Source organism: Grammomys surdaster, unplaced genomic scaffold, assembly GCF_004785775.1.
Source record: "Grammomys surdaster isolate TR1022 unplaced genomic scaffold, NIH_TR_1.0 174, whole genome shotgun sequence".
NCBI lineage: Eukaryota > Metazoa > Chordata > Mammalia > Rodentia > Muridae > Grammomys > Grammomys surdaster.
The window spans coordinates 23760588-23785956 of NW_021604622.1; the positions used below are offsets into that span (position 1 = coordinate 23760588).

The 25369-nt window shown below is 41.3% G+C and overlaps 1 protein-coding gene across 5 annotated transcripts in view; it reads left to right on the top strand.

The window, feature by feature from the left end:
* The window catches only part of Ctnnd2 (catenin delta 2), an 810313-nt gene that overhangs the window by 560215 nt on the left and 224729 nt on the right, over positions 1 to 25369 (top strand). For all 5 annotated transcript variants that reach the window (XM_028767562.1, XM_028767558.1, XM_028767559.1 and 2 more), the window contains one exon: positions 12231 to 12363. In XM_028767562.1, coding sequence (XP_028623395.1) covers positions 12231 to 12363 — 133 coding nt within the window. The remainder of the gene's footprint in view (positions 1 to 12230; positions 12364 to 25369) is intronic.

Genomic DNA, 25369 nt, shown 5'->3' on the forward strand with positions numbered 1-25369 from the left:
TCTCTCTCTCTCTCTCTCTCTCTCTCTCTCTCTCTCTCTCTCTCTCTCTGCAATCTAAGTTCATCGCAGCCCATCAAAGGCTCTGGAGAAAGGGCAAAGAATGGGCATGAAGGAAAGCCCTTCAGAGCAAATATAAGGTTGAAGATGTTAAGTCCAATTTTACACTGTGCAGAGCATGTTGTATGTAATCAAAGAAGTGTTTTCGCCAACAGCTGCCGCTGAAGTGGAGCTTTGTCGTGAGCATCGCATGATGCTTGTACTATCTGGTTACCAGGGGTCTCTGTCTGGTGTGTCCAGGTTTGAGGAGGCATCTGATTGAAAGAACTAGAACAGGGCATATAAATCGCAAACAGCAAGACGTTGTAGTTAAGGAGACAGCACAGTACACACTGCAGAGGAGCATCAGGTCCCTTGAGCTAGAGTACCAAGAGCAGCGAGTTACTGCTAGGCACTTGTGGGTCTAGCCAGGGGAGGAGCTGATTGCCAAGGAGGTGGTTTTCTGCCTTGATTGACAGGCTTGACTCATGGAAGCTTTTCTTCCCATGGTGCATCTCACTTGAATCATATCCACGACCAGTCGCTGAAGCCAAAAAATGTTAACTAGGAGTTTTCCCCTAAAAGTTCACACAGAGAACAAAGTTTGTCTTACTGCATATATACCCCCAAACCAGTCCAGGTTGGAATGACCCCCTCCTTCTAGTGCCTAGGTATTTTCCTGACACAGTTGAAGGAGGCAGAGAGTTACTAAAGACTCCTTGCCTGATTTGGTGCGATGTGCACCTCCATGTAGGTGAGATGGTTGGTGAATTCTTAGGAAGGGGTGTGGGCTCACACAGAGCCCTCAGTTGCCAAGCTTCCCCCTCCCCCAACCCTTGCTGCCCCAGCACCCCGAGAAAAGAGGGAGAAGAAGAACGGGCCCTGGAGGCAAGTGTGCAGAGACCACCTTAAAACGGCCTTAGCTTCTGTTTCTGTACTCATTAAGAAATGCTCTGATGTGTGTCCTTCACTACCATGAATGGCATATTTCAAAAACATAATCAGAAGAAACTTCTCGGAATTAATGAAAATCTGTGTTCCCCCAGTGGACAAATATTTACATTCAGCTGACTTATCTGGTGAGTCATTCAATTAAACCTCTAAAATTAAACTTTACAAGACTGACTTCTGTTCAGAAGCTTGTTCCTCCAACAAGCAAGCCCTTCATTGTGCTAGGTCTTCACTACAACTTAATAATTCTTTGGCATGTCCTTGTTCCATGATTGCTCCTAGTACTACGTTTTCTCAGGGACATGCAGACATTTCAAAGGGACAGTGGTTTATTTTAAGTATTTCAAGACACTATAATGACACTAAGAATGCAGTAACATTCATACGAACTTCATTAGTACAGTTCAAATTCTGATTATGACTTGTTTTTGTTTTCTTTGTTTTTTAATTAAGTTATCACTTTGCAGACTTGGTTTGCAGAGGTTTCTATGATAAAAAAAAAACAAAACAAAAAAACAAGAATTGCTATCAGTAGAGAGGAGGAAAGAAAGGCAATACAACCTCTGCAAGATTTCAGTTGTTTGGTGTCAAAACCCTTTAACTTTGTGGAACATTGGTGGTTCTTATGTTGTTGGGACCAACCACCGAATAAATGAAACTCTCAGCCAGACATACTGGCATGAAGCACTGAGCCACCAAGGACCCTGTCACCAGTCCTATTTAGGGACTACTTAGTGCCACCAGATCAAAAGCAGCTGGAGTTTGCTGCGCCCTTTATTCAGTCACTTCACACTAATGAAATGTAGAATTCCACACGCCTGCCTGTGCAGCAGTTGCCTCAAACAATGTCCCCAAAGAGCCACCGTGCTTAGTCTGAGGACCTTCACACAAGCGCTTAGGAGGCGAGCTGAAAACTATGTCATTCTCGTGGATGAAAAGCTTCCGTCTTAACTATTGAGAAAAATGACAGATACAATATACACATTCATGATGTGTTTGTCTGCCATTTTTCCTTTCCCCTGCAGTGAAACTTCCTTCATCTGTCTGGTTACCACTGCCTGTCATAAGTTGTAACTACTGTGACAACGATACCAAAAGTGGCCTCCAAACGGATTTGCAAACTTTTAGTTAACTTTCAAATTAATCAGAGCCGTTCTGCGAGGTTAGGCACACCCCTAAGGTGTACCTAAGCCATGCTTAGGAACTTATTAACAAGGAGAAGAGTAAAATAAGTGGACACTATGTTTTAAAAACAAGCCTTATTTATGATTGTTATCATAGCTTGACAAGATGTTTGCGTACATGTTCCATTTTCCGACCATGGACAGCTCCCCGCTCCTGCACACCGCATTGACTCTCCCCATCCATCCATGGACACCCACTGTTGCTTATCTGATTCACACTGATGGGAGATAATATTCTTCTTATAGTATCTTTAGAAGAATCCAGACATTGGGTATGGATGTAAGTTAATAGATTTATTGGTTAAAAAAAAAGCACTAGGATTGGATCAAAGAAAATGTCATGAAAAAATTCCCCTGCATTTGATGCCGGTAGTGAGAAGAAATTGTACATGCTGACTTGGTGACCACTGTATCCTTCTAATATGAAGAATGAATATTAGGAATCCAATTGAGCTTAGATGGATGTATTTCAGCTGTCTGTTTCTTGGGTGCTTGCTTGCTTGCTTGCTTGCTTGCTTGCTTGCTTGCTTGCTTGCACCAGGCTGCAGACTTACTTAAACAGGGGCCTTTGTGCTCTCCTGTCCAAGCAGCTGACCACCACTGACACTTAGTCTTACTGGTCTCAAGCTACAATAATGTGATCTGTGAATCAATCACCCTTTAGGAGCTGTCAGACTGACCGCAACATTTCAAGAAACAGCAATATCAAGAAGAAAGACATTTTATTCGAGCAGTGTGGCTTCTCAGTGACCAAGCAACTCCTTCACTTGAGTTCCTTCCTTTATAAAAGTTGTAGCATTGCTATGATGTGCCGAGGGCTTTGGAGACGTAACTTTAGCTGCCAGCATAATACTTGAATGGAGGCACATGGCTCTAGAGTGGGATGTTTCTAGGTGGCATTTCCTTCTTTCTTCCTATTCTACCAAGATCTCTTCTCTGGGCAGCCTCAGCCTGGACTGTGAGGTGGGAGTAGGGTCCTGGCAGTTTCCACCATGGACTGGTCTTGGAGCTGTTACGTTAAGCACTAAAGGTTTTGTAGCTCACCAACCACAGGCAAGGTGACTGTCTAACAAAAGCCACACACTCCATAATCATGTCTGAGAACAAATAGGCATGTCATCTAAAACATAAATGTGAACACCAGTCTTTCTGTGCTACCTGAATGACTGATACTTCTGTGTCAGTCACAGGGTAAGTGCTATTCTCTTCTCTCTTATGGGTGAGGTTCTGTCAGTCACAGGGTGAGCGCTGTTCTCTTCTCTCTTCTTGGTAAGGTTCTTTAAACCTCAGGATGAGTGCTGTTCTCTTCTCTCTTCTTGGTAAGGGTTCTTAAGGCACACAAGCATAGTATCTGTGCATGTATGGACAGCCAATGTAGAAATAAACGATTCTACCAGGGCACCAATACAGCCACATCCTGACAATCTTTCCCTGCACCAGCATAGAGACATGCCCCAAAGTCTCTGTGACATAGGTTCTTCATGTGAAGAGCACTAAAGCCCAACTGTTTTCAACCACAGATATGAGCTGGTAGTCTTGGTTAGGTACATTGAAGTGGCACTAATGGGATTAAAAATGTGTTTTTGAAGTTTACTCTTCCAGTGCACGACCAGGTAGCATCTATATTCACTAGAAAAGTAACCCGTATGTACCCAAATGTGCTATCTTCTTTCTTGGGTTGCATGCATTTCATTGTATATAATTCTGCCTCCTCAGTTGTTGACAGTAATCTCAAAGCAAGGATTAGAGGCTGACAGTTTTACAGTTTTACGGCAGATCTGGTTAGATTCTCATGCGATTTTCATTAAGGGAGTTTCTCTCCTGGATGTTCTCTTAAGTAGAGATAACATACTTTAGAGAACTGAAGTATGATGACAAAAGTAAATGTATGTGTGGGACGCATGCTTGTAGCATGTAGATATTTTTTAAGAGTCAACATAACAATAGATACGGTTATGTAATCTAGTAGCTGAGGCCAAACTCAGGGCAGCAGGTGACCTCAAAGCTCCTACGCTTGTGTTTATGACTTCCATGGTAAATATACTATGACAGGTGTCATAGAACAAACAGATTTTTATGTCCGGATTCACAAAGCCCAGGGCGGAATTGCAAGGAAGGTCTTGTAATTAAAGTGTGTCTAGCCACATCATTTTGCCTTCTAAGAGAAGCTCCAAGCTTTCCTAAGTAAGATTAATCAAATGCACCACTTTGTACTGAGAACTGGCAGATGACATGGCTACTTAATCTGTTTTTTTAATTACTTTTTTGAGTTTAAAAGGTATTATTCCCCCTTTTCTTCACTTTCCTCCATCATAAACCTTCCCACAACTCCCCTTGCTCTCTTTCAAATCCATGTCTTCTTTTTCATTAATTTTTGAGATATACATATACATATATACATAGACATATATATGTATTCCTAAATATAGAAATGTAAGTTGCTAATTCTGAGTAACATTACTTGGATATGTGTTTTCAGGTTTGACTGCTTGGTATTGGATGATCAATTGATTTGCTAGTCTCCAAGAAAAGCTATTTCTTTTGCTTCAATGTCCCTTAGTTGCCTGTAGATTTTTGTAGAGGATTGAGGCCTCATTGGCTTTTTAAGTCTACTTTAGCATGTCTATGGTTGTCCTTGTTCAACACATAACTAGGCAGTTAAGACCTATATGTAGTATTTTTAGTCTACTATATAATATCCTTTAAAAATATATGTGTATGCACGTTATATGAAAATACATATATACATACATATACAATATATAGTCAAGTATTATGGGGATGTATCTGTGAACAACATACATATATACATGAATATGCATATATACATGGGTATCACATACAAAAAAAAATATCCACACATAAACATTCCAAAGGAGACCAAGGCTTCCTGACTGTTTATTCTCAAATTATTAAGGAAAAACTGTTGATCCAAATCCTTAAATCCTGCATTCCTAACACAAGAATACCAAGCCTCAGATACCTTCTTCTCCATTAAGACATAAGGGTTCAGGCAATTTTCTTTGGGCCTAGAGGCAGAATCTAAGCATTCTCCATGAAGTCATTATAATTCCTAAGGTAAATTTCATGACATAATGATACTTTCTTCATTGAGCATCTTTACCAAAGGAAACCTTTGTGACTAGCTAAGACAACAAAGTTCTCTCTCTCTCTCTCCCTCTCTCTCTCTCTCTCTCTCTCTCTCTCTCTCTCTCTCTCTCTTTCTCTCTCTCTTTCACACACACACTCACACATATAATATATGTGTGAAATTAAATTTTCCTCATGGAATATTTAGAACTGAACCCATTTACTAACATTAATGAACGTATAACTAGCATTTAAGGTCCATTAACATATCACAGAGGTATTACATAATGAATGTGTATATCTTTTACAGCCTCATGATCTTTTAGAATATTTAGGTCTTTATTAGAAGCAAAAATTTGTTGATTTTTAAACTACATGTAATTAAAGATGGTAAATGACAGCATTAATTTTGCTTATTCTTCCATTTTATTTTTCCTCTTTTTTTATTGTTTTTTTATTTTTTTTCCTTTTTTTTTTCCTTGTCAATTCTTAATAAACTGAACTCAAAGAAAAAGCCCATGACTGGCTAAGCTTGAAGTCAAATATTTGGAGTCTAAATAGTTCAGAAAAATCAAGTTTTCTCGTTATTATACTGTTGGTCTTTCTTTACTTCAGCAGCCACTAGGAAACATGTTATTTCAAACTTAGCCATCCTTATCTGAAGTGATAGATCACAGAGGCTAGCAAGTGACCTCCCCTAAGCAACATGTTTTCCTGATGGCTCTGCCTGTACCAAGCACCGGATCCCTCTCAGTACTCCCTCTCAGTACTTGCCTCTTAGTACTCCTCAGTACTTGCCTCTCAGTACTCCCTCTCAGTACTTGCCTCTCAGTACTCCCTCTCAGTACTTGCCTCTCAGTACTCCCTCTCAGTACTTGCTTCTCAGTACTCCCTCTCAGTATTTGCCTCTCAGTCCTCTGGAGTGCTTTCCTCTGCCACACTCCCCACTTCCATGCAGTCAGTCTCTGTTTTCAACAGAGTAGTCTCTGTTTTCAACAGAGCAGGCATAAGGATCAGGAGGATTCTTTCATAAATTCAGCCAAGTCAAAGGGTAATCAATACTTTTCCCTGCAGACTGTGAATTTTAGCATATGCATACAACCCCCATTGAAGTGGTCCTTTCAAACTGTGAGCCAGATTAATACATTCCAATGGCCTCTCCATGCAGAAGTCAAGGGCTACACTGGTTGACATGTCCTCCTGTGTGTGGATCACTTTGATCTCACCTACTGAGGCTCACGTCTTGTTCTCCTTCACCCACTGCCCTTCTTGCCTTCTCTCTGATATGTTGTGCATACTCCTGCCCCAGGATCTTTTTATTTAGCATCATCTCAGACTCTGTGTGTATGATGATCGTACCCCCGAACTTCACAGGCCTACATGGTGACCTTTTGTTTCACTGTTTTAATGTCCCAGGCACAGTTATATGAATGCCTTGTAGTCACTGTAACATAGTGACACAAATGACAAACAAACAAAACAAAACAAAAACCGGGAACCAATTTCTTACCATCTAGAACGTAGGATGGCCAAACCTAAGGCTTTGGCGGAGCTGGCTCTTTCCATAGGTGATACGGAGTCTGGACCTGTCTCCTGTGCTGTCAGGAGACATTCACATTTTTGGCTTGCATCATCCACCATTTCTGCCTCTATGTTCACATCTGCCTTCTCTCTATATCTCTGTTTCTGTCTTTTATAACGATGCTTTCCATAGACACATTCCTGAATGATCTTTTCTTAATCTTTACCTTAACTCCATCTTTCTAACATTTCAGTTGGCATGAATTTGGAGAAACACTACTTAACACACCATACATATGCCACAATCTTTTAAAGAAGCTGATTTACTCTTTTGACAGTTAATTTTCAGTTACTGTTTGAGAGTAAGTTCCTCAAGACAAAAAAGAACAAAAGAACTCTGGTCAACCTCAATGACCAGATACTCTATGGATATGCAAATAAACCCTGCCAGAAGGAGTAGATAGATTTGTGGGTGGATCTTAAGACAAAGCAGGCATGTAGGCATGGACATACAAGAAGTTAAGCCTACAAAGTTATAGAAATAAAATAGAGATTAAGAAAACTATGATTACAAATACATAGATACCTGAGAGGTGGTAAAGAAGTCACAGGATGTCAATAATCTATGCTCATACTTGGACATGACAGGTAAGACACTCAGGATTAGTTTTAGAGGTTTTGTTCCTTGTGGTATATCAAGCAATTATCTCTACCCCTTTGCCCTAATAGAGGGGAGTCTCTCAGGCTTCCCAGGGTTGTGCTTTAGTGATCTATACTTCAGAATTCATTCCTTGCTGTTACTACAAATCAGTACAATATTCAGGGACTTAAAACAGCACACCGCTATCCAAAGTTAGGTACACCATGCTGCAGCCAAGGAGTCAGGGTTACTAGTGTCCCTTCTAAAGGAAAATCTCCTCCCTTACCTTTGAAAACTCCAGAGCTCTGCTCTCCAGACACCCCATTACGCTTGATCCTTTTGTCCATTCTGAAGATGTGAGCCCATCTTATCTCAAGGTACCACTGTCACCTTCTGTGGCAAGTGTTCCTTCCCTCATAGAGCCCTTCACTACATCACATCAGCATCGTGTATTTTTCCAGATAAGGAAGCACTCCCTGACCCCAACAGTTCGGGCTTGGGGGATGTCAGAGGCTGTGGTGTGACTTCCCATAATATCTCCTTCCTCCCTCTCTCCCTCCCTCCTCCCTCCTTCCTTCCCTCCCTCCCTTCTTTTTTTCCTTCCTTCCTTCCTTCCTTCCTTCCTTCCTTTTTTCCTTCCTTTTGTATTGCTATTGTCAAGGCAACGTATAAAAGAATGAATTTATTTGGGGCTTATGGTTTCAGAAGATCAAAGTCTGTGACCAGCACAGTGGGAATCATGACAGCAGGCAGGCAGTCATGGTGCTGGAGCAGTAGCTGAGAACTTACATCTTTATCGAAAGCAGAGCACAGAAAGAGAAAAAGCTAACAGGTTGGGATGGGCTTCTGAAAGCTCACAGCCCAGCCCCCAGTGAAACACCTCCTCCAACAAGTCCACACTTCCTAATTTTCCCAAATTGTTCCATTAATTGGGGGCCATATCCTCCCGTGTCTGATCTTACAGAGGACATTCTCATTAAAATCACCACGTCATCTACCCAGGGACAGGTACAGAATGTTACAGACAAGTCTCTCTTGATTTCCTAGTGTAATTCAGTTATTTCATTTAAATATAAAAAATATATCTTTACATTTTTGTTATTTCCTATTGTCATGGTTACTTATAATAGCCCTCATGACCTAGACACATGTGGGTAGCTGGCCCAGTCATGATACTGAACCCAAGTGTCATTGCAGAGTGAATGCGTGCTTGTGATATGACTGGGTGAATCCATTTTATGAAAACTGTACAGTGTGAAGAAAGCAACTTCTCTGTACAAAATTATAACAATTCACTTTCTTTCTAAATGCTCCTAATTCTGGTACTATTTATATCAAAGTAAAAATTTTTTAAAATATAATTAGCAGGTTTTTGGCAGGTTTTTGTTTGGGATTGCAGACTACTCAGGAATAAAGTGGACGTCATTAATTCTTTCATGTGAATATCATCAGATAACTTCACTTTAGTTAGTGAAAATGGAAATATCTCCTTTTTATTATTAATGAAAGCCTTCTGCCTACTCTCTAATTCCATCACCTCTGAACCACTCTCAACTTCTCCCAGATAAAGTGAAATAAAGAACAAAACAGCCTACCACACAGTTCTGGATCTAAAAGTTAAAATTAGTAGAGTCTTTAAACTTTTAGAGTTCAAAAGTTTGTAATGATCCTGGGCCTAAAAGAGATAGCTTAGATCATAAAGTGCCTGCCCTACAAATCTAAGGAACTGAACTTGGATTCCAAGTGTTCCCACGAAAACAGAAAGTGGGTATAGTAACCAGGTCCAGTGAGGTCAGAGCCTGGGAGTAAGAATCTTCCTAGCTGATTGGCCAACCAGCCCAATCGAGTCAATGGGTCACTGAACAGCTGTCTCAAAAAAAGCAAAGAGGAGGGCAATTGAGGAGATCACCTAATACTGACTTCTGGTTTCTACACACTTACACATATGTGTGCTTGCACATCTATATTTGTATGTATACACCAACACATGTACGTGAACACATGCACAGATGATTGAGATTTTTGACATTTAGTCTAAACAGGCACCACTGAAGTTATTCATGCTGCAGTCAAAGGAAAGGTGTCTAACAGGAAGCTTTACTAGAAGGGAAATTTGAATTGTGAGGACCAGGTTGTCCTCAGATTCCTTTGGGAACAGAGGATCTTGATAAAATGTTGTGACAGCTCGCCAACCCAGCATGACAACATAGTAAAGAATTTCAAAACTGCTAGCTATTTAGCTCTGTGCTGAGCCTTGTGATCTTAACAAGGCAGACAGTCCATACATGAGTGAGAGGGTAGTCACAATATTGTTGGTCTGTGTGACAAACTTTAATGGAGAAAAGGTTACATTTGCATATTCTCCGGTTCCATTAACATTTCCAGGATAAAGCCCAGTAACAAATGAGAGTTATGAGTTCACATTCTAGGAGTTATAGATGGTTCTTATTTATTATTCTTCTCTCTTCATCTAGTTATATGGAATCCCTGACATTTCTAGAGGGCCCACACTGGGTGCCAGCTGTAACTATTATTGCTAACCATCCCACCTGTACTCTAAGGTAGGAATTATTATCTCACTCCGACAGATGGGCTCAGTGGGCATCCACATAGCCAGTGTCCCCGCTCTATAGCAGTGTACAGATCCGGCAGAGTATAGAAGGGACTAGGGGATATCCATGCCTCTCATCAAGACATTGAAATCTTTGGAGGGTTTGAACCAGGGAAGTGCAGTCAGATCCACACTGGACTGTCTAGAAGAGCATTGAGGTGGGAGGTGATCCCAGAGGCCTGAGGATGTGGGGTGAGGAAGCTGCCCAGCCTTTCTTTGACCTGTCAGAGAACAGTTTGGAGGTCTTATGGAATCACAAGGCTTCGGGATAGTCATCTGCAACATCTGAGTCTGGTGTGTGTGTGTGTGTGTTTGTGTGTGCACATACGCACGTGCACCTACATAGATGCATGAACACACAGATGTTCAGGAAACCCTAAGACTTCCTTCCTGGAGCTCTTGCTCAAAAGGTGTCCTTGATGTATGCTCACGTCCCATAAGCCATTGCCTAATAGACCAATCACCATCTGGCTAATAAAATATGCTGGAATGAGATTTTTACTAATTGCTTTCTGAAAGTGTAAGTTTACGTAAATTCATCTTAGCCACGCAGTATCTTTTCATGGAAGTTTCATTTATGGGTTCTCTATAGATTTAGGCTTCATTTACATAAGGCAGATAATTCTACTGGGCTAGTATTTGAGTACGGTAATTTTTTTTTAACTTTACAGAGGTGATTTGGATATATGCAACAAATGGAAATTAAGTTGATAGGAAAACTGACTTCTCAATTTTTGACCTATAGTTATTTTCCTCAGTAATCCCCTGGGCATATTTTCTCTCCTTCATTTGATGAAGGCATATTTTCAACAAATGTGTGTTATATTTCTTTTGAGAAATGTGTCAGCAGAAGACAGAATGCAAGTTTATTGAAGTCTTCCCACACTGTGAAATCAAATGCTTTATCGACACCAATAAAAGCTAGCCATCTTCAGAAACCTTTCTGCTTCATTTGTCTTCAGCACCAACATGCTTTGGGGTTTGCTCGACAGCTCTACCAGCTGTGATAAAGGAAAGATAAAAAGAACAGGTTAGGATTTGCCAAGAAACTTTTAACCTCTGTCTCTCTCTTCTCTGACTCATTTTTTCATGACTCCTATGCTCAGGCAACAGCGTTGACCTGCAGCAGTCAGCTGTAGGCTTCTGAGTCACTGCACCAGGAGCAAGAGTGGCTGCAAAGTCACCCCATCTTTCCCCGAGTCCATCTTCCAGATAAATAGTCCTCACTGTGACTTATGAGGTCAGGTTTTTATCTGTGGTCTAAGAGGCTCCTTTTTAGTTCTCTGTTAAAAAATCAGCTCTCTGCTGTAAGAATAGAACCCACAGAGGGTTTTTTTTTCCCTACTGGCAACATGGTCTACCAGAGGGAGCTGAGTAATTTTATAGAAGAACATTCTTATGAACAGTTAAAAAAATGAGTTTTAGAATAGACGTAAATATTTCGGAGAATATTACCTTGAAAGTAAATAAACAGCCACTTTCTTGGACTGATTTTTACTTCTTATAAGGAAAAGAATACAAAAAGAAAGACAGGACACATAGAATTTGTTAATATGCATCAAATAGCTGCTGGAATGATTTCCCTTCAAAGTGTCATCAGACTGCTACACTTGCAACCTCAGATAGAGAAGTCTATTCCCCCTTTGTTTCATTTTGTCCCTTAAAAGGCTTTACATACCTGAATTACTTTCTAGTGTTGGCGACGGCCTCTTTTTGAAGAAGATATTATGAAAAATAACAATAATAGAATAGTATCAGCATGCTCACCTGCCGTTGTGACATTTTGGATTATACCCATTATTTTTCTCATCTGATAATTGAGGCAAAAGCTATATGCCTTCCTTTTGAAGTCACATATTAGAGAAACGTATCTTCTCCCCATCTGAGCGCTAGTTAAAAAAAAAAAAACATGGAGAGCGTTTTATTTCGTATTTTTCCAATCTTTCATACATTTTCAGGAAGTTCAAATCACATGTCTGTAATCTTCATGGAGTATAAACATATATTCATATGGATACTTAAAAGCTGGTGCCAAAGATCTTTTCAGAAATGCTGCCTGCACTGGACCTATCTGTGCATGAGGAAGCACAAACAGTTGTAAGATGTTGTCTATCGTCTCTGTTAAGCACATTTAGTGGATGCTAGTAGGACAGTGTGCTGGGCTATCCCTCATGGTCTCCTGCTTCCATTCATCCAGGGAGTTTGGATGGAGAGACCCGGAGCTGCCTGAAGTGATACAGATGCTACAGCACCAGTTTCCTTCCGTCCAGTCCAACGCTGCAGCTTACCTGCAACACCTCTGTTTCGGAGACAATAAAATTAAGGCAGAGGTAAGTGCCCACGGCATCGCCGAGTGAATGGTGTTGGGTTCATAAGCACTCAGACATGATCAGAGTCATGCCCGACAGAAAAAATACAGGAAAAATGAAAATTACAAGCTCCCATTGTCAACATGTAGATACATCTTTGAGACTGAGGCACAGCACTTTTTATTGGAGTTAATTGCACGTGTATGTGTGTATGCCCCCTTCCTGTTTGAATACTGAGGACAAAGGACCAGACATATCTGTCCTTACTAAAGCTGAGAAGCAGAGTTTTCGGTGCCTGATGTTGCTATGATTTGTCTTCCTCTCCCTAATTCTGTCTTTGGAAATAATCTGTCTCCCAAGACCAAAAAAATGCAAGACATCAATTGTTATCTCCTCAAATTATAGTCAGGATTCACGATGGCCCATCTATCTTTGAGAACTTGTTAGGAGGATGATCACTGTAGGGTTTACTACATAACCAACTGTTCTGAGCTGTTTCCAAAAGCAGTAGTGGATATAATATGGATATATGTGATCCATTAAAGAGATTATTGTCTGTGTCCATCACATAAATGGTTGTTTAAAAATGCCCCATGTTTGTGGAATGCCCTAAGGTGCAATGTACATTGTAGTGTATTTTATTTCTGGGAAATTACCATGATCATTGCAGCTAGCTCAAATTCTTTTTTTTTTTTCTGGATAAAGTATACACGTTCGCAGGCAAGCAGCTGAGTAATCAAATTTTCAAAATATTTTATAAACTGTAATGAGTCAGTCATCTCTGTAACATGTTAGCAACTTTAAATGGAAGGAAAAGATCTGAGGATGCCATTGCAATTTATTTTGGATTTTTGTCTTGCTTGCTTTTGGAAGTATGTCAGCCAGCAGATTTTCATTTAAGAAGTTGGTTTGTGCCTATCATTGGTAAAAACGCATGTGTTTGTAGTTCTCAGCAATCCAGTTTGGTCCTTCAGTTATGTTGGTGGCTGGAGACATTTTGAACTGTCACAATTGGAGAGTGATTTAGTAATGGACCTAGTTACCAGAGGGGAGAGACTAGGAACACCACAGACCCTCCTGTGATCCACGAGGCACATACACATAGCACATAATTACCTGACCTCAGATGCTAAGATAGACAAAGTTTAGACAAGGAAATATATTGACCATCAAGGGTAAATTTAGCATGTAAAACTGTGCCTATACTATTAAGATGACCTAAATCACACTAAACTGTTATGACATATAGACACCATCGTAGGATCCCTGCTTTGATAGCTCCTCCATACCCAACCATTCTGCAAAAGTGAAGGGCAGGCTCCTGATTATGGATCGTGTACTGACAATGTTCTGAGCAGTAGAGCTTTTGAGTTTCGAGACCAGGAACATCTTTCATTCTGTTGTTGGCAACAGAATGATTCAGGAGCACTTGGCATGTCAGTCCCAAGCCAGCTGGGTTTCTGCCCCCAATCCAGTGCTGGTATTGAGATTGCTAATGTCATTCACACCCAGGAATGTGTAGCAAGGCGTGTTGCTCACATGCCGAGACTCTCAGGAGTGAACAGAGTGGCTCTCGCCTAGTCCACAACTGGCTTGCAGGAGCTTTGGAAAAGACACTGGCTTAGTACTGAGTGGTTGGGCAGTGGGTTCTTACCAATAGACGAGGCTTCCTCTGGTTCAAATCTCCTGCTCTGTTGAAGGGGAAGGATGTGCTTTCTATCAGGTTGCTTGGATGAGGGACAGAAGGGACAGAGAGAAGTGGCAGCTTTTAAGCTTTTAGAAAAGGAAGCTATCCAGTCAGGCGGCACAGGCACCATGGCCCGGGGAAATGTGTACTTGCTTGTCGCACTAGCTCGCGCACGTGCTCTGTGGACTGGCCTCAAGGCCTGCTGGCTACCATGCAGCCTTACAGTAGATCTCAAACTCATGTAGCTATATCAGAATTACCCTCTGTGCCCTGTGGTGGACAAAGGCAGTGCAGCGAAGGGTAACCAACACGTCTATCATATCTGATAGAAGAAGCTTCCTGTGCCAGCGGCCAAGCCTGCCATCTGAAACAGAAGCTATTGTCTCCTGTAACCTCTCGGCTTATCTTTAAAGCAGTGAAGGAACAGGAAGCAGGGAAATGGTGTGATTAACTTTTAATATAAAGACACTTTAAAAGAGAAAGATACAAAAGCAGAAATGAGTCCATGGAAAAAACTAATGATGCTGAAACTGTGTGTTGTGTGTGTGTGTTGGGGGGAGGGGGGTTGTGGGATTGATTGACTTGATTTTTGCAGACAGCTTCATGAGTAAACATGCTTCATCCCCTGTTCTGTGGCTAGGAACACAAGATATTAAGTTACAGCTTTAGCTTATGAATGTATGTCCATATCAGAATGTGAGAACTTCTATGTGTGTGTCAGTGTGTACATGTGTGTGTTAAATGCTAGTGTGCTTGTAAGTATATATGTAGGCTTGAGTTTCTCTATGTTCACGTGTGTGTGCCTGTCCACATATGAGTGTGAATGATGTTCTTGTGTATGTCTGAATATGTCAGTGTGTGCATGAGTCTGTGGAAGTCTGAGTCAGTCTGTATGTATGTGTGTGTGTGTGCACACATGTGCACATATATTCTTTGTTTGGCTATGTCATTGAGCTGCCTCTACTATCTCTTAGCATTTGCCATGTCAATGAGCTGCCTGTATTACCTCAAAGTGTTTGGAGCTTTCTCCAACAGCTCGTTCTTGAAGGAGAGGTCATATCATCAATGGATCTCCTTCCCACTGGTCCTCCCATCCTTGACTCCCAGTTGCCATGACGATTGTCCTCTGGTTCCCATGAGCTGGATGAGAAGGAACACTAGGGTGATATAGGACTGAGGACAAGACTTCCTCTGAGCTGAGAACATGCAGTAGAGCAGGCGCCCTTTCTGCTGTCACACGGGAAGGTGTGCACATGTGTGGAGGTATGCATGTGTGGATGAACATAGACACACCTGAATGTGCAAACTCTGATAAGAATTCTATGCAGGCTTGTTTTGTCCTCTCTTCCTTATTTAGAGCCTAGACTGTTAGTAATTATTCCCCCCTTTGTGATGGATGGCTGCCCGTCATGTTTTCATATCCAGGTATTGATTTTTGTAATTACCTGTTGTCCAAACACTCATCTGGCAGGCTCTAGCCTTTCCAAATTTACTCAGTCCTCTAGTCTTTCTATTGCATTTTATGGAATTGATTTAGCCCTTCAGTCTACATTTCATTATTGCTATTGACTTTGCTCACACAATGGATAGGCCATTGAGCAGAAGGCAGAATTAAATCTCCTCTACATGGAGAGCCATAAATCATAGCTTCCCCTCCTCTCATTCCTTAGCGTGGTGTTTTGTACAGTTCTTTTTTAAAATAATGAAGTCAAGAAATTCAGTTTTGTTCAAAATGATGCTGGAACTTACAGTCCAAAGTCTCGGGCTCACTTTCCTAAATCAACAGATGAAAGCCAGCCATCTACCTTTTCCTATGGAGCTGATGAAGTGGACGGTGAGCCTCTGTGAAGCACCCTGCAGTGCCGCAAAGCTGAGGAGTCGGTGCTCAGTGTGTCTGCTGGGCAGTGTCCAGTGACTAAAGTGAGCATTGCATCTCTCCAGGTGTCCCAGCCCAGGGTAGGACATTTAAGTGTATACACTTTGAAGAACAGCAAGCACCTGAAGACTGGGAGAGATGGGAGGGCTACTCAGGATTCCTTCAGAGCCTAAGGCAAGATCACAAAAGAAGCAGCTGAAGAAACATTAAAGTAGAGCAGAGGAAGCAGAGGGGATGAAGAGAGGAGCTGCGCTCTCACGATGTCGTGAGTGAGAGCTGGCAAGCCCTGCTGGCCATGCTTCATGTCCACGCAGCTAGTAGGCATCTGACATCTAAGTGTGTAACATTTTAAATGGGCAGGAGCTTCAGCTGCACAGGTAGATGACAATAGCATGTGAACAAGGCTTGCCACTAGTGCCAAATTGAAGATGTCGCAGTAAATGAGCTTTTAGTCAAAAGGGTATGGGACAGGGAAACTTGCTCAGGAGTATGGCCAGCAAGCATGTCCAAGGAGTTGCATCAATAGTGATAACTTTTGAGCGTTTTCCTGAAGCCTTGCTTCATTCTTTCTGGGAAGCCTCCTTCAGTTAAGCATGCTAAGAGCATCCCCTTGATTTGGAGATAGTACCCAAGCCTTTGTGAGTTGTAACATATGGCTTATCACTGCTCTTCCTGCCTGAGTTTTCGCTGTACCTTCTTTTGTATACACCCTTTAGTAGTTAAAACAATGAGCTTTCTTGTTCACACATGGAGAGCATTCCATCTGTGTATTTCAGTAGCCTTTAAGTAGTATACATCCTAGAGATTAAAAAGGACTCCTTCCCTTCTAAGTCACACCAAAGGATTGTTTTTAATAATAAAAACGTTAATATTTTATTCGACTGTCCATTTAGATTAAATGCAATGAAATAAATTAAATGAATGAAAATTCATTTAATAAAAGTGTTAAGTGTTTAAAATAAGGATGTGTTTTCTCTTGAATATATGACCATTCGTGAGCATACTGTTTTTCTAGAAACTCAAATGTGGTAATGTGCCCGTGCCCGCACATGTGGGAGAAACTAAGAAATGGCCTGAATCTGTCAGTAATGAAAATTTAATGTAGTCATTTGACCTAATCCCCCTTATAAGAAAAATTAGCTTGACTATCAAATATACAACTGAAGTATATGTGCCATTCCAAGATAAGGAAAATCATACCAAAGAAACAATCCTGGAGGTATTTGCCTATCCTCAGCCAACCTCTTCCCGGTAACGCCGTTCTAGCTCCTAAAACAAGATTTTATTGTTGCAGAAAGCTGTGTCTAGTGGAGTTAGAGAAAAGCGACTCACGGCTGGGCCTGCATTAAAAGGGAGATTCAAGTATTACCACTACGTAGGTGAAGGAACCCATACCTACCAGACAAACGTATGTATGCAGGGCATTGTAATATACCAGGCCTTACATACAACACAAGGCAAACTCCAGCTCCAGAGTACTTGGAATGAGTACTTAAAGTACAGTTAAGGAAGTTCCCTGCTTTCTGCAGTGATGACTAGCCCGAGTTAACAAAATCAGAAAATCAGAGATTGACAGTAGAGTACTATCAATATATACTTATTGAGAGCCAGTGAAAGAGGTCTAGAGGCTAGCCCTTCTGCTTTGATGATTTGTTTGTGTGTATCTGACACTTCTTTTTTCTTTCTCTTGGGACAAGGGCTCACCAAGTAGCCCAGGCTAGCCTTGACTATCATCCTCAACCTTCTGAGTGTTCAGATTATATGAGATCCATAGATGTGTGTCACCACTCCCAATTGTGAGTATGTGAGTTTGTGTGTGTGTGTGTGTCTGTGTGTGTGCACACAGACACACACACACACAAAATGTCCAATTTATATCAGATATACTGTTTTTTCCAACTTGAATGTGTCTTTATTTAACTGGAACAAAGAAATTGATCTGTATGTATAAATGTCCCATTCTCCATAATGTAGGTTTTATTCAGACTGATTTAACACATTTCAGATGTTAAAGAAATTGGGATTCGTTCCTGTCTACTACATGTAAAGTGTTTCAAGATTTTATTTCCCTTCTGAGTCTTTCTACTTCGTGTAATTCAAGGGAACATTCCATCCATCTTTTCACTCAATTGCCTTTGGATGATTCCTTCTCTACCCTCATTGTAAATTGTTCCTCATTTCTTTTCTAAGGGCCCTGTATTTGGTTGCTAGGCATCAGGAAATAGAATGACATTGCTCTTATGGAAACGGTACTGGAGCTGGCACTTGAACTCTTGCTGTTATACTACAATGTGACCTTGAGAACATGCTTTGCCTCTCCGAGTCCTAGACTACCGGACTGAACAGTGGCCTGGGGGCTCTGTGTCCTTGTGGCAGGGACTTGACTGCTGACAGCTCAGAGCAGATGTCAAGTGGGAAACCTTATAATAATTCAATGTGGGAACAGTGTTCTGGTTTTACAGAAATAAAAAAGCATGTTTTAGCCACCCTCTTGACTTGTCCATCTCCTGTGATCTGCTCCTATCAGATATGGGATGCTAAAAAGGAGGTGGTGATATTAACAGATAATGCTACGGGACCTGTTTCCAAGGAGATCCATAATCCCATCAGCTATAGTCAAGGCAGGAGTGGGAAGAGACTGCAAACGTGCTTACAGATAACAGCTGGGTCTATGGTTAGTGCCGTGCAAAGCTGAAAGCTTACAAAGGTCTCAGCCCTCACGGACACAGGATGAGAATGACGTGTAGTCCCCTGTGATACCATGCTGCCAGAGCTAATATGGGATGAGTGAAGATGGTGACCAATACAGTTTTTTAAAAAATCTTTCTCTGAAAGCCTGGTCCTTCACACAGAAAGGATGATGGAGGAGGTGGAGCAGCAGTTATGGATCCTCAGAGGGAAAGGACTGTGATTCATCCCAGTGGAGGAGATAATGGGTCGGCAAGATTGTTAACAGGCTGTAGCAGAATTAGAAAGAAAGAGATACATATGGTTCCGCTAAGGTATGATAGGTGAGAGAGGAAGTCAGAATTATGACTCTTTGGAATATGGGGAATGAAGCAGAGACAGACATCCAGAGACACCAGGAGCTAGTTATTAATAGGCTCTTCCTAAAGGAAGGGGGGCTAGTGCCTAGAGGTGTTCAGCACTACTTGTCACCTACGTCACTTCGACCCCTGCTCTGGAACACTTCCACCATTCCATGGCCATCTCCTGACCCTGTAGTTTCTCTTGCCTTCCTTTCCTGGGCGTTTCAGAGCATCCCTCAGCCTGTCTGGCCTTAGAAGTTTTTCTCAAGGACTAAAGAGACTAAGGGCTGACAGAGGCCCTCCTTCTAGGTGACATGAAAACCTAAGATACCAGAAAGACCCTTTTGTGTGTGTGTGTGTGAGTACTTCTCACGGTCCATGAACAATTATCACAGCCACTAGAAAATGAGTTCATAGGGACAAGGACTAATTCAATAAGGACCCAGTTCTTTATAATACTACATCTTGATCGTCTCTGAAGCAGTTTCATGACCTTGTCATGGGAACAAAGTAAAGGACTGAAATCCCACTGGGAACAGAAAAGGAGAGAAATGGAAGGACCATAGTGTTTACAGGAGGCCCGGCTTCCTTAGCTTCACATCTGAGCCAGTGTCTTCCCTTGTATTTCCAGACCATAAGGAGAGGTGACTTGAGAATAGTTAAGTCCTGGGGATCTAGGTCTGCCCTAAGATTTCAGGATTCTTCAGAACACACCATCATAAGGTTAGGAGAAAATGGGATGTCAGATGCATTCCTTCTGGATCACAGCTCTTGGGATGATGAGAGCAAAAAGCATTAGAAGACACAGATTGAAGGTGCCTACTGTAGGGCACCAGAGAGCTCCAACAACTCAGGCAGGCCCTTCTGTGGCCCACAAGCCACCTCAACACAGGTGACCCACAGAAAAGATGCTGTCTTCACGGCCTGCCTTTACATAAGTGAATGTGCTATCCTCTGTTCCACTCTAGCAGAGGAAAAAGACATGGGACAAGAAGGAAGAGTAAATCATGTGTCTTGAGGTGCCTCCAGCCTACTCTGGGAATGGGGTTGGAGATGTGGGAGGGGGTCCGAGGAGAAGCATGGTCAAGATTGAGCCTGTGTAACTGCACTGAGACCCTTTCAGGAAACAGTGGACAACAGCTTTCAGATCAGTATTGTTGAACTTAGCAACCCAGTGTCAATCACCAGGTGCATGTTCTCTCTGCAAGACAGGGATGAAATGAGAGCCACCTCAAAAGCTGGGTGGGATAGGTGCAACTGCTTAGGTATGGTCTTAAGCCCTGTGATAGTTCTAGTCTTAGTTTGTTCAATTTCACTTTGAGTGGTTTGGTTTGGTCTGGTCTGGTCTGGTGTCTGGTCTGGTCTGGTTTGTTTGTTTGTTTGTTTGTTTGTTGTTTTTGTTTGTTGTTGTTGTTGTTGTTGTTGTGGCTCACACTCTCCTCCTGTTTTAATAGAGCCTCCTCTTTACCTGCCCAGTCCTGGAAAAGTTTCTAGTCTTCACAGTTACCAGAAAGAGAAACAAAGGGCCTGCCTAGATGTTGATTGGTTCACATATGTGTGCTGCAAAAAGATTTCTCACTAGAGTTTGTATCCTTGTTACAGTTTACTTTTTCTGACCAGGTGTCATGTCTTATAGCCGACCTTGAACTCATGACTTGCATTTCATTCTAAATCAGAGCGAGGACTCAGATCCCGTCATCCTGGTTATGTTCACCATGTGGAAGTGTCTTGTTACCTGGGTTCGATGTGAGCCCTCTTGTGTTTGGCTCCTCTATAGCTGTTTACTGTGACTGTATATCAAAGGTGCTTTCTGTAATCGCCAAGGATCTCTACAAGGCTAATTTTAATTTTGATAACTGTTTGGAAAAATTAGAATTGTATGACTGAATGTATTTACTTGATTAACAATATATGAAGAGACAAGCTTCCAAACAGAATTCACTGGAGTCTTCTGAAGTCAAAATATCCCTTGAAATCTAGTGAAGAGGAAATAATACTAAAATATCCAATATCTGTGTAGTTATAAGGATGGATAGTGATGGTTCTAGTAGGAAATCTGCGAATACCTTCAGCACTTAACCTCAAGGAACGTCATGGTCTCTACATGATGTCTTTATGAGTTTTGGAGTGAGCATGGGAACAACCACGCATGATATAATCTGTAATCTAGAACACAAGCTTGAGAACAACGGAGTCAGACAAGGAGAATCAAGAATATGTTGGCAAAGTCATTATTTGTGGGAGTTGGTGAGTTCATGAGGACTAACGGGAGAAAGGGGGCAGTGAATGCTAGATCCTTCAATTACAGGGACCCTTCATTTCATTCTACTTAGAGGAACTGAAGCCCTGTCTATCACCACCACCCCATTCATATCCTAGGTCTCACTTTCCTATCGCTTACAGTAGAAACTGCCAGGTATTCCTTCTTTCATATGCAACACAAACACACCTTCAATTCTGATCATTTTTAAAGGCTCTTTGTCACTTTGGTAGGGGAAAAGGAAACATAACCAAGAAGAAAATGTTCCCTTCATAAATATCACCGTGGTCTTATTTTCTTATATCATGGAGCTATGATAATTCACAAGAATGATTAATTGTAGCCGGGCGGTGGTGGCGCACGCCTTTAATTCCAGCACTTGGGAGGCAGAGACAGGCGGATTTCTGAGTTCGAGAGTTCGAGGCTAGCCTGGTCTACAGAGTGAGTTCCAGGACAGCCAGGGCTACACAGAGAAACCCTGTCTTGAAAAACCAAAAAAAAAAAAAAAATGATTATTGTTGTCTTGGACGCTAGAAAGAAGGATCCTATAGATGGTTGCTTCTTAGAGTCTCCCACTTCTGGCTCCTTTTCACTTGAGAATTTCTCACATGTCCCACAGTATGTGTTATATAAAATAGTTCTATTTAAAATATTCAGTGATAAATCATTTATTTAAACACAATTCTGTTATAGGCATATAATATTAACAAATTTCCATACAAATGAGCCAGATGAGCTTATTTGTTTTTGCATAAATAATTCATAGTTGAATCTTTAATAGTGTGGGATGCAGATATAGTTTATATTTTTCAGTGTTGATCAGTCTTTTGGTTTTATAATTTTCATTGTTGAGATCACCTCTTTGTATAAATACGTATGCTTAAGTGGTACAAGTATGTTCAGAATCATTTCAGAAATTACTAAAAATTCTTTCCTAATCCCAACTCAGGCATCAATTTAAAAATCAAACTTTCTAACACAACACAATTCAAAAATAGGAAGGAAGGAAGGAAGGAAGGAAGGAAGGAAGGAAGGAAGGAAGGAAGGACTCTTTGTTTTCCATAACTGAACCATGGTATTTCTATGAGAGCAAGATACTGTGTATATATGATGTATGAGATATTATCATCTCAAAATTGAGCTGCAATGCTAGGGCATCAGTTGTTGGTACTATGTGCCATGGTGACATGTGTACTATACCATTCCATGTGTGTTCAGATCCAAGGCTACTGTACATCTCTGCAGTGCAGCCCAGGAACACACTGCCAGGGACTCCTTTGGATTCATTACACATTAGAATTTCAGTTATTCTTTGGCTGTTGCACAGTTGAGAATTTTTTAATCCCTTTAGATGGTATATAAGTACCACATTCAAATACACACCCTATGGGGCCACAACCCTTGGGTTGTTTTGGAAGAAGTTGCCATTTTTGTGGTTAAGAAATTGTGATCATGCCCCAGATCATCCCACAGACGTCTTCTTTGTCCTGAAGGCATGTGGAGACTATTGACAAGAGGTAGAGCAAAGTGAGACTTAGGCCTGATGTTCACATCTGGGATTCATCTTGTAATTGTACTGGACATTACTGGAAAGAACTAGAGGGATCTCAGAGGATGGATAGGTGAGTTTAACAATGAAAATATCTTAGCTTTGAGGATGCTTTTATTAGCTATGAGCTGCAAGAAAGACTCTCAGATTTGCCAGAAAGCTTATCTTCGTAGTGGGGCCCAAGAATTAGCTCAGCAGTTAAGAGCACTTGTTGCTCTTGCAAAACAGCAAGTTTGACTTCCTATCCCCCCCTTACAAGCTAACTATTTTTAACTCCAGTTCCAGAGGATTTGATGCCCTCTTCTAGCCTCCATGGGCAGTACCTGAACATGGTACACAGACATACATGCAAGCAAAACATCCATGCATGCAAAATAAAAACAAATAAATTTTTGGTAAAAGAAATTTAATATTCATAATCCTGATTTATAGGTAAATATCAAATATTCCAGAAACTCAATGGCTGGGTCCTTGGTTTTAAAACAACTTAACTATGTTTTATCTTGAGGCTATAGGAGATGCTCAATTGTCAATTATTTGTCAGTAATAAATTCTTCTAGGCTTATGTTTACATTAAATGACAGAAGGAAGACAGAATCATTCCACATTTTTGGAATCCACCAGCAATTCAATAAATATCTGCTAAAAATAGCAAAAAGAAAGAAAGACAAAAGAAAGTCATTGGTATATTTTTGTATTGTTTTCTTATCAGTATTTCAAAATATACAACTTCTTATACAATATAAAAATATACAGATTTCTCATCACACAACAGGAGATGAAGACTGTGGTAAAGAAGGAAGGAAAGGAGAGGGGGAGAAAGGGAGGGAGGGAGGAAGGGAGGGAGGAAGGGAGGGAGAAAAGGAGGGAGGGAGGAAGGGAGAGAGGAAGGGAGAGAGGAAGGGAGAGAGGAAGGGAGGGAAGGAGGGAGGGAGGAAGGGAAGGAAGAAGGGAGGGAGGGGGAGGGAGGGAAAATAGTCATATAAGCCATTATTCACACTGACCATGAACCACTTGACAGGCAAGATCCAACAATCTTGAGACAAAAATAATACACAGTTCCTAGAAGTCTCTGCTCACAGAGTAAGCAGCAGCTGGTCCCATGGCTCCCACCACTTCTCAACACAAATGACCCGTTAGACTAGAGCAGCCATCCATCCAAGTCAGCTGTATAGATTATTAACGTATGGATAGAGTCGAGCTCCTGAGACTCTGACAGTATCGGAGCCAATGAAGTTCAAGCCAATGAAGAGGCTCAGTAGGTATCGATAGGTATACGGGGCAATTATCAATCTAGAAACCTGCTTTTTTTCTTTATCTTTAAAAAATAATCCATGTCTGAGAAAAAGCCAATCTCAATTTTCTTTTTATCTCAGATGCATGCAATCTATTTTAATGGTTTTCACAGAAGATATGTTAAGTATTCTACTCCTAGTCAAAAAGGTCCTGTGACTAAACCTGAGCTTACTATATGTTCCAAGATGTGGCTTTGGTGCCATCATGATTACAAGAGAGAAGGGTGACTGAACATAAAGAGTATGATTTGGGTCATGTGCTGAGCTGAGTAGATAAGTGTCCAGGGCCACAGAAGCTGACAGGGAAAACTTTGAGAATCACAGTTGCTTCACAACTAATCAGAAGTATTTCCTGGATGCTATCCTGAAGTGAGTAGGAAACAGCAATTGATTGAAGTGAGATTGTGACATATATTGGGGATTTTAAGATCTATTAGAAATGTGAAGTAAAAGATACAGGAAAAAGGGCCAAGAGAGTCACAAGGGAGGAAGAGAACAAAGCACAGAAGAGTGGGGGAGGGAAGGAGGAAAAAAGTCATTTTTTTTAAGATGGTTCCAAACCACAAGAGGGTCTCAAGATCTTCAAAGCTAAACATTACCAGACACACTCCTGAATGCCTAAGACCTATCCCCCCTTAACTAAGCAGCAACAGATATCCAAAGAGCTTGAAGGACATTGAAGAGTCAATAGGGTTAACAGAATGACAGCCTTGAGGTTTGGACATAGGACCCCTATGAGCCATTAAGCCTATGAAAGGCGATTAGAGGCTTGTTATGTACTGGGGGAGATTTCAGCACCCTAAGGAGACATTTTGGATCTGAAATTCCTACCAGATTATAGAAAGTATCAAGAAACATCAACATATGACAGGACCTGTTGCCCACCCAACTCACTGATTAAATGCAAAGATTCGCTCAAGAGCTCCCTAGATTTGACTGCACCACTAAATACATGGATGTGTCGCCTCAACACCCAGCTTGCCCTGCACTCTTTGCAACAATCTGTCCTCTTCCCTGCCCAAAGCGTAGCACCAACCTATGATTATTTACCAAAACAACGATAAGACATAAGTGAGAGCACAGAGAAAATGTAACTATTTTAAGAACCACCTCCTCTTCATCTGACAATCAAAACACCAACATCTTCTATGACCAGACTTTATTCTTCTGCATGAACTGTCTGCAAAGCTATAGTGACACCGAGTGACCCATGTACTGTGCAATCTTCTTGGAAAGACTTTGTGTCTTTCCTCGTTGAGATTACTTGAAAACAGAGTCAACAGCTCTGGGCATTGGTCAATGACACGACCATAAATCAAGCAATGAAATCC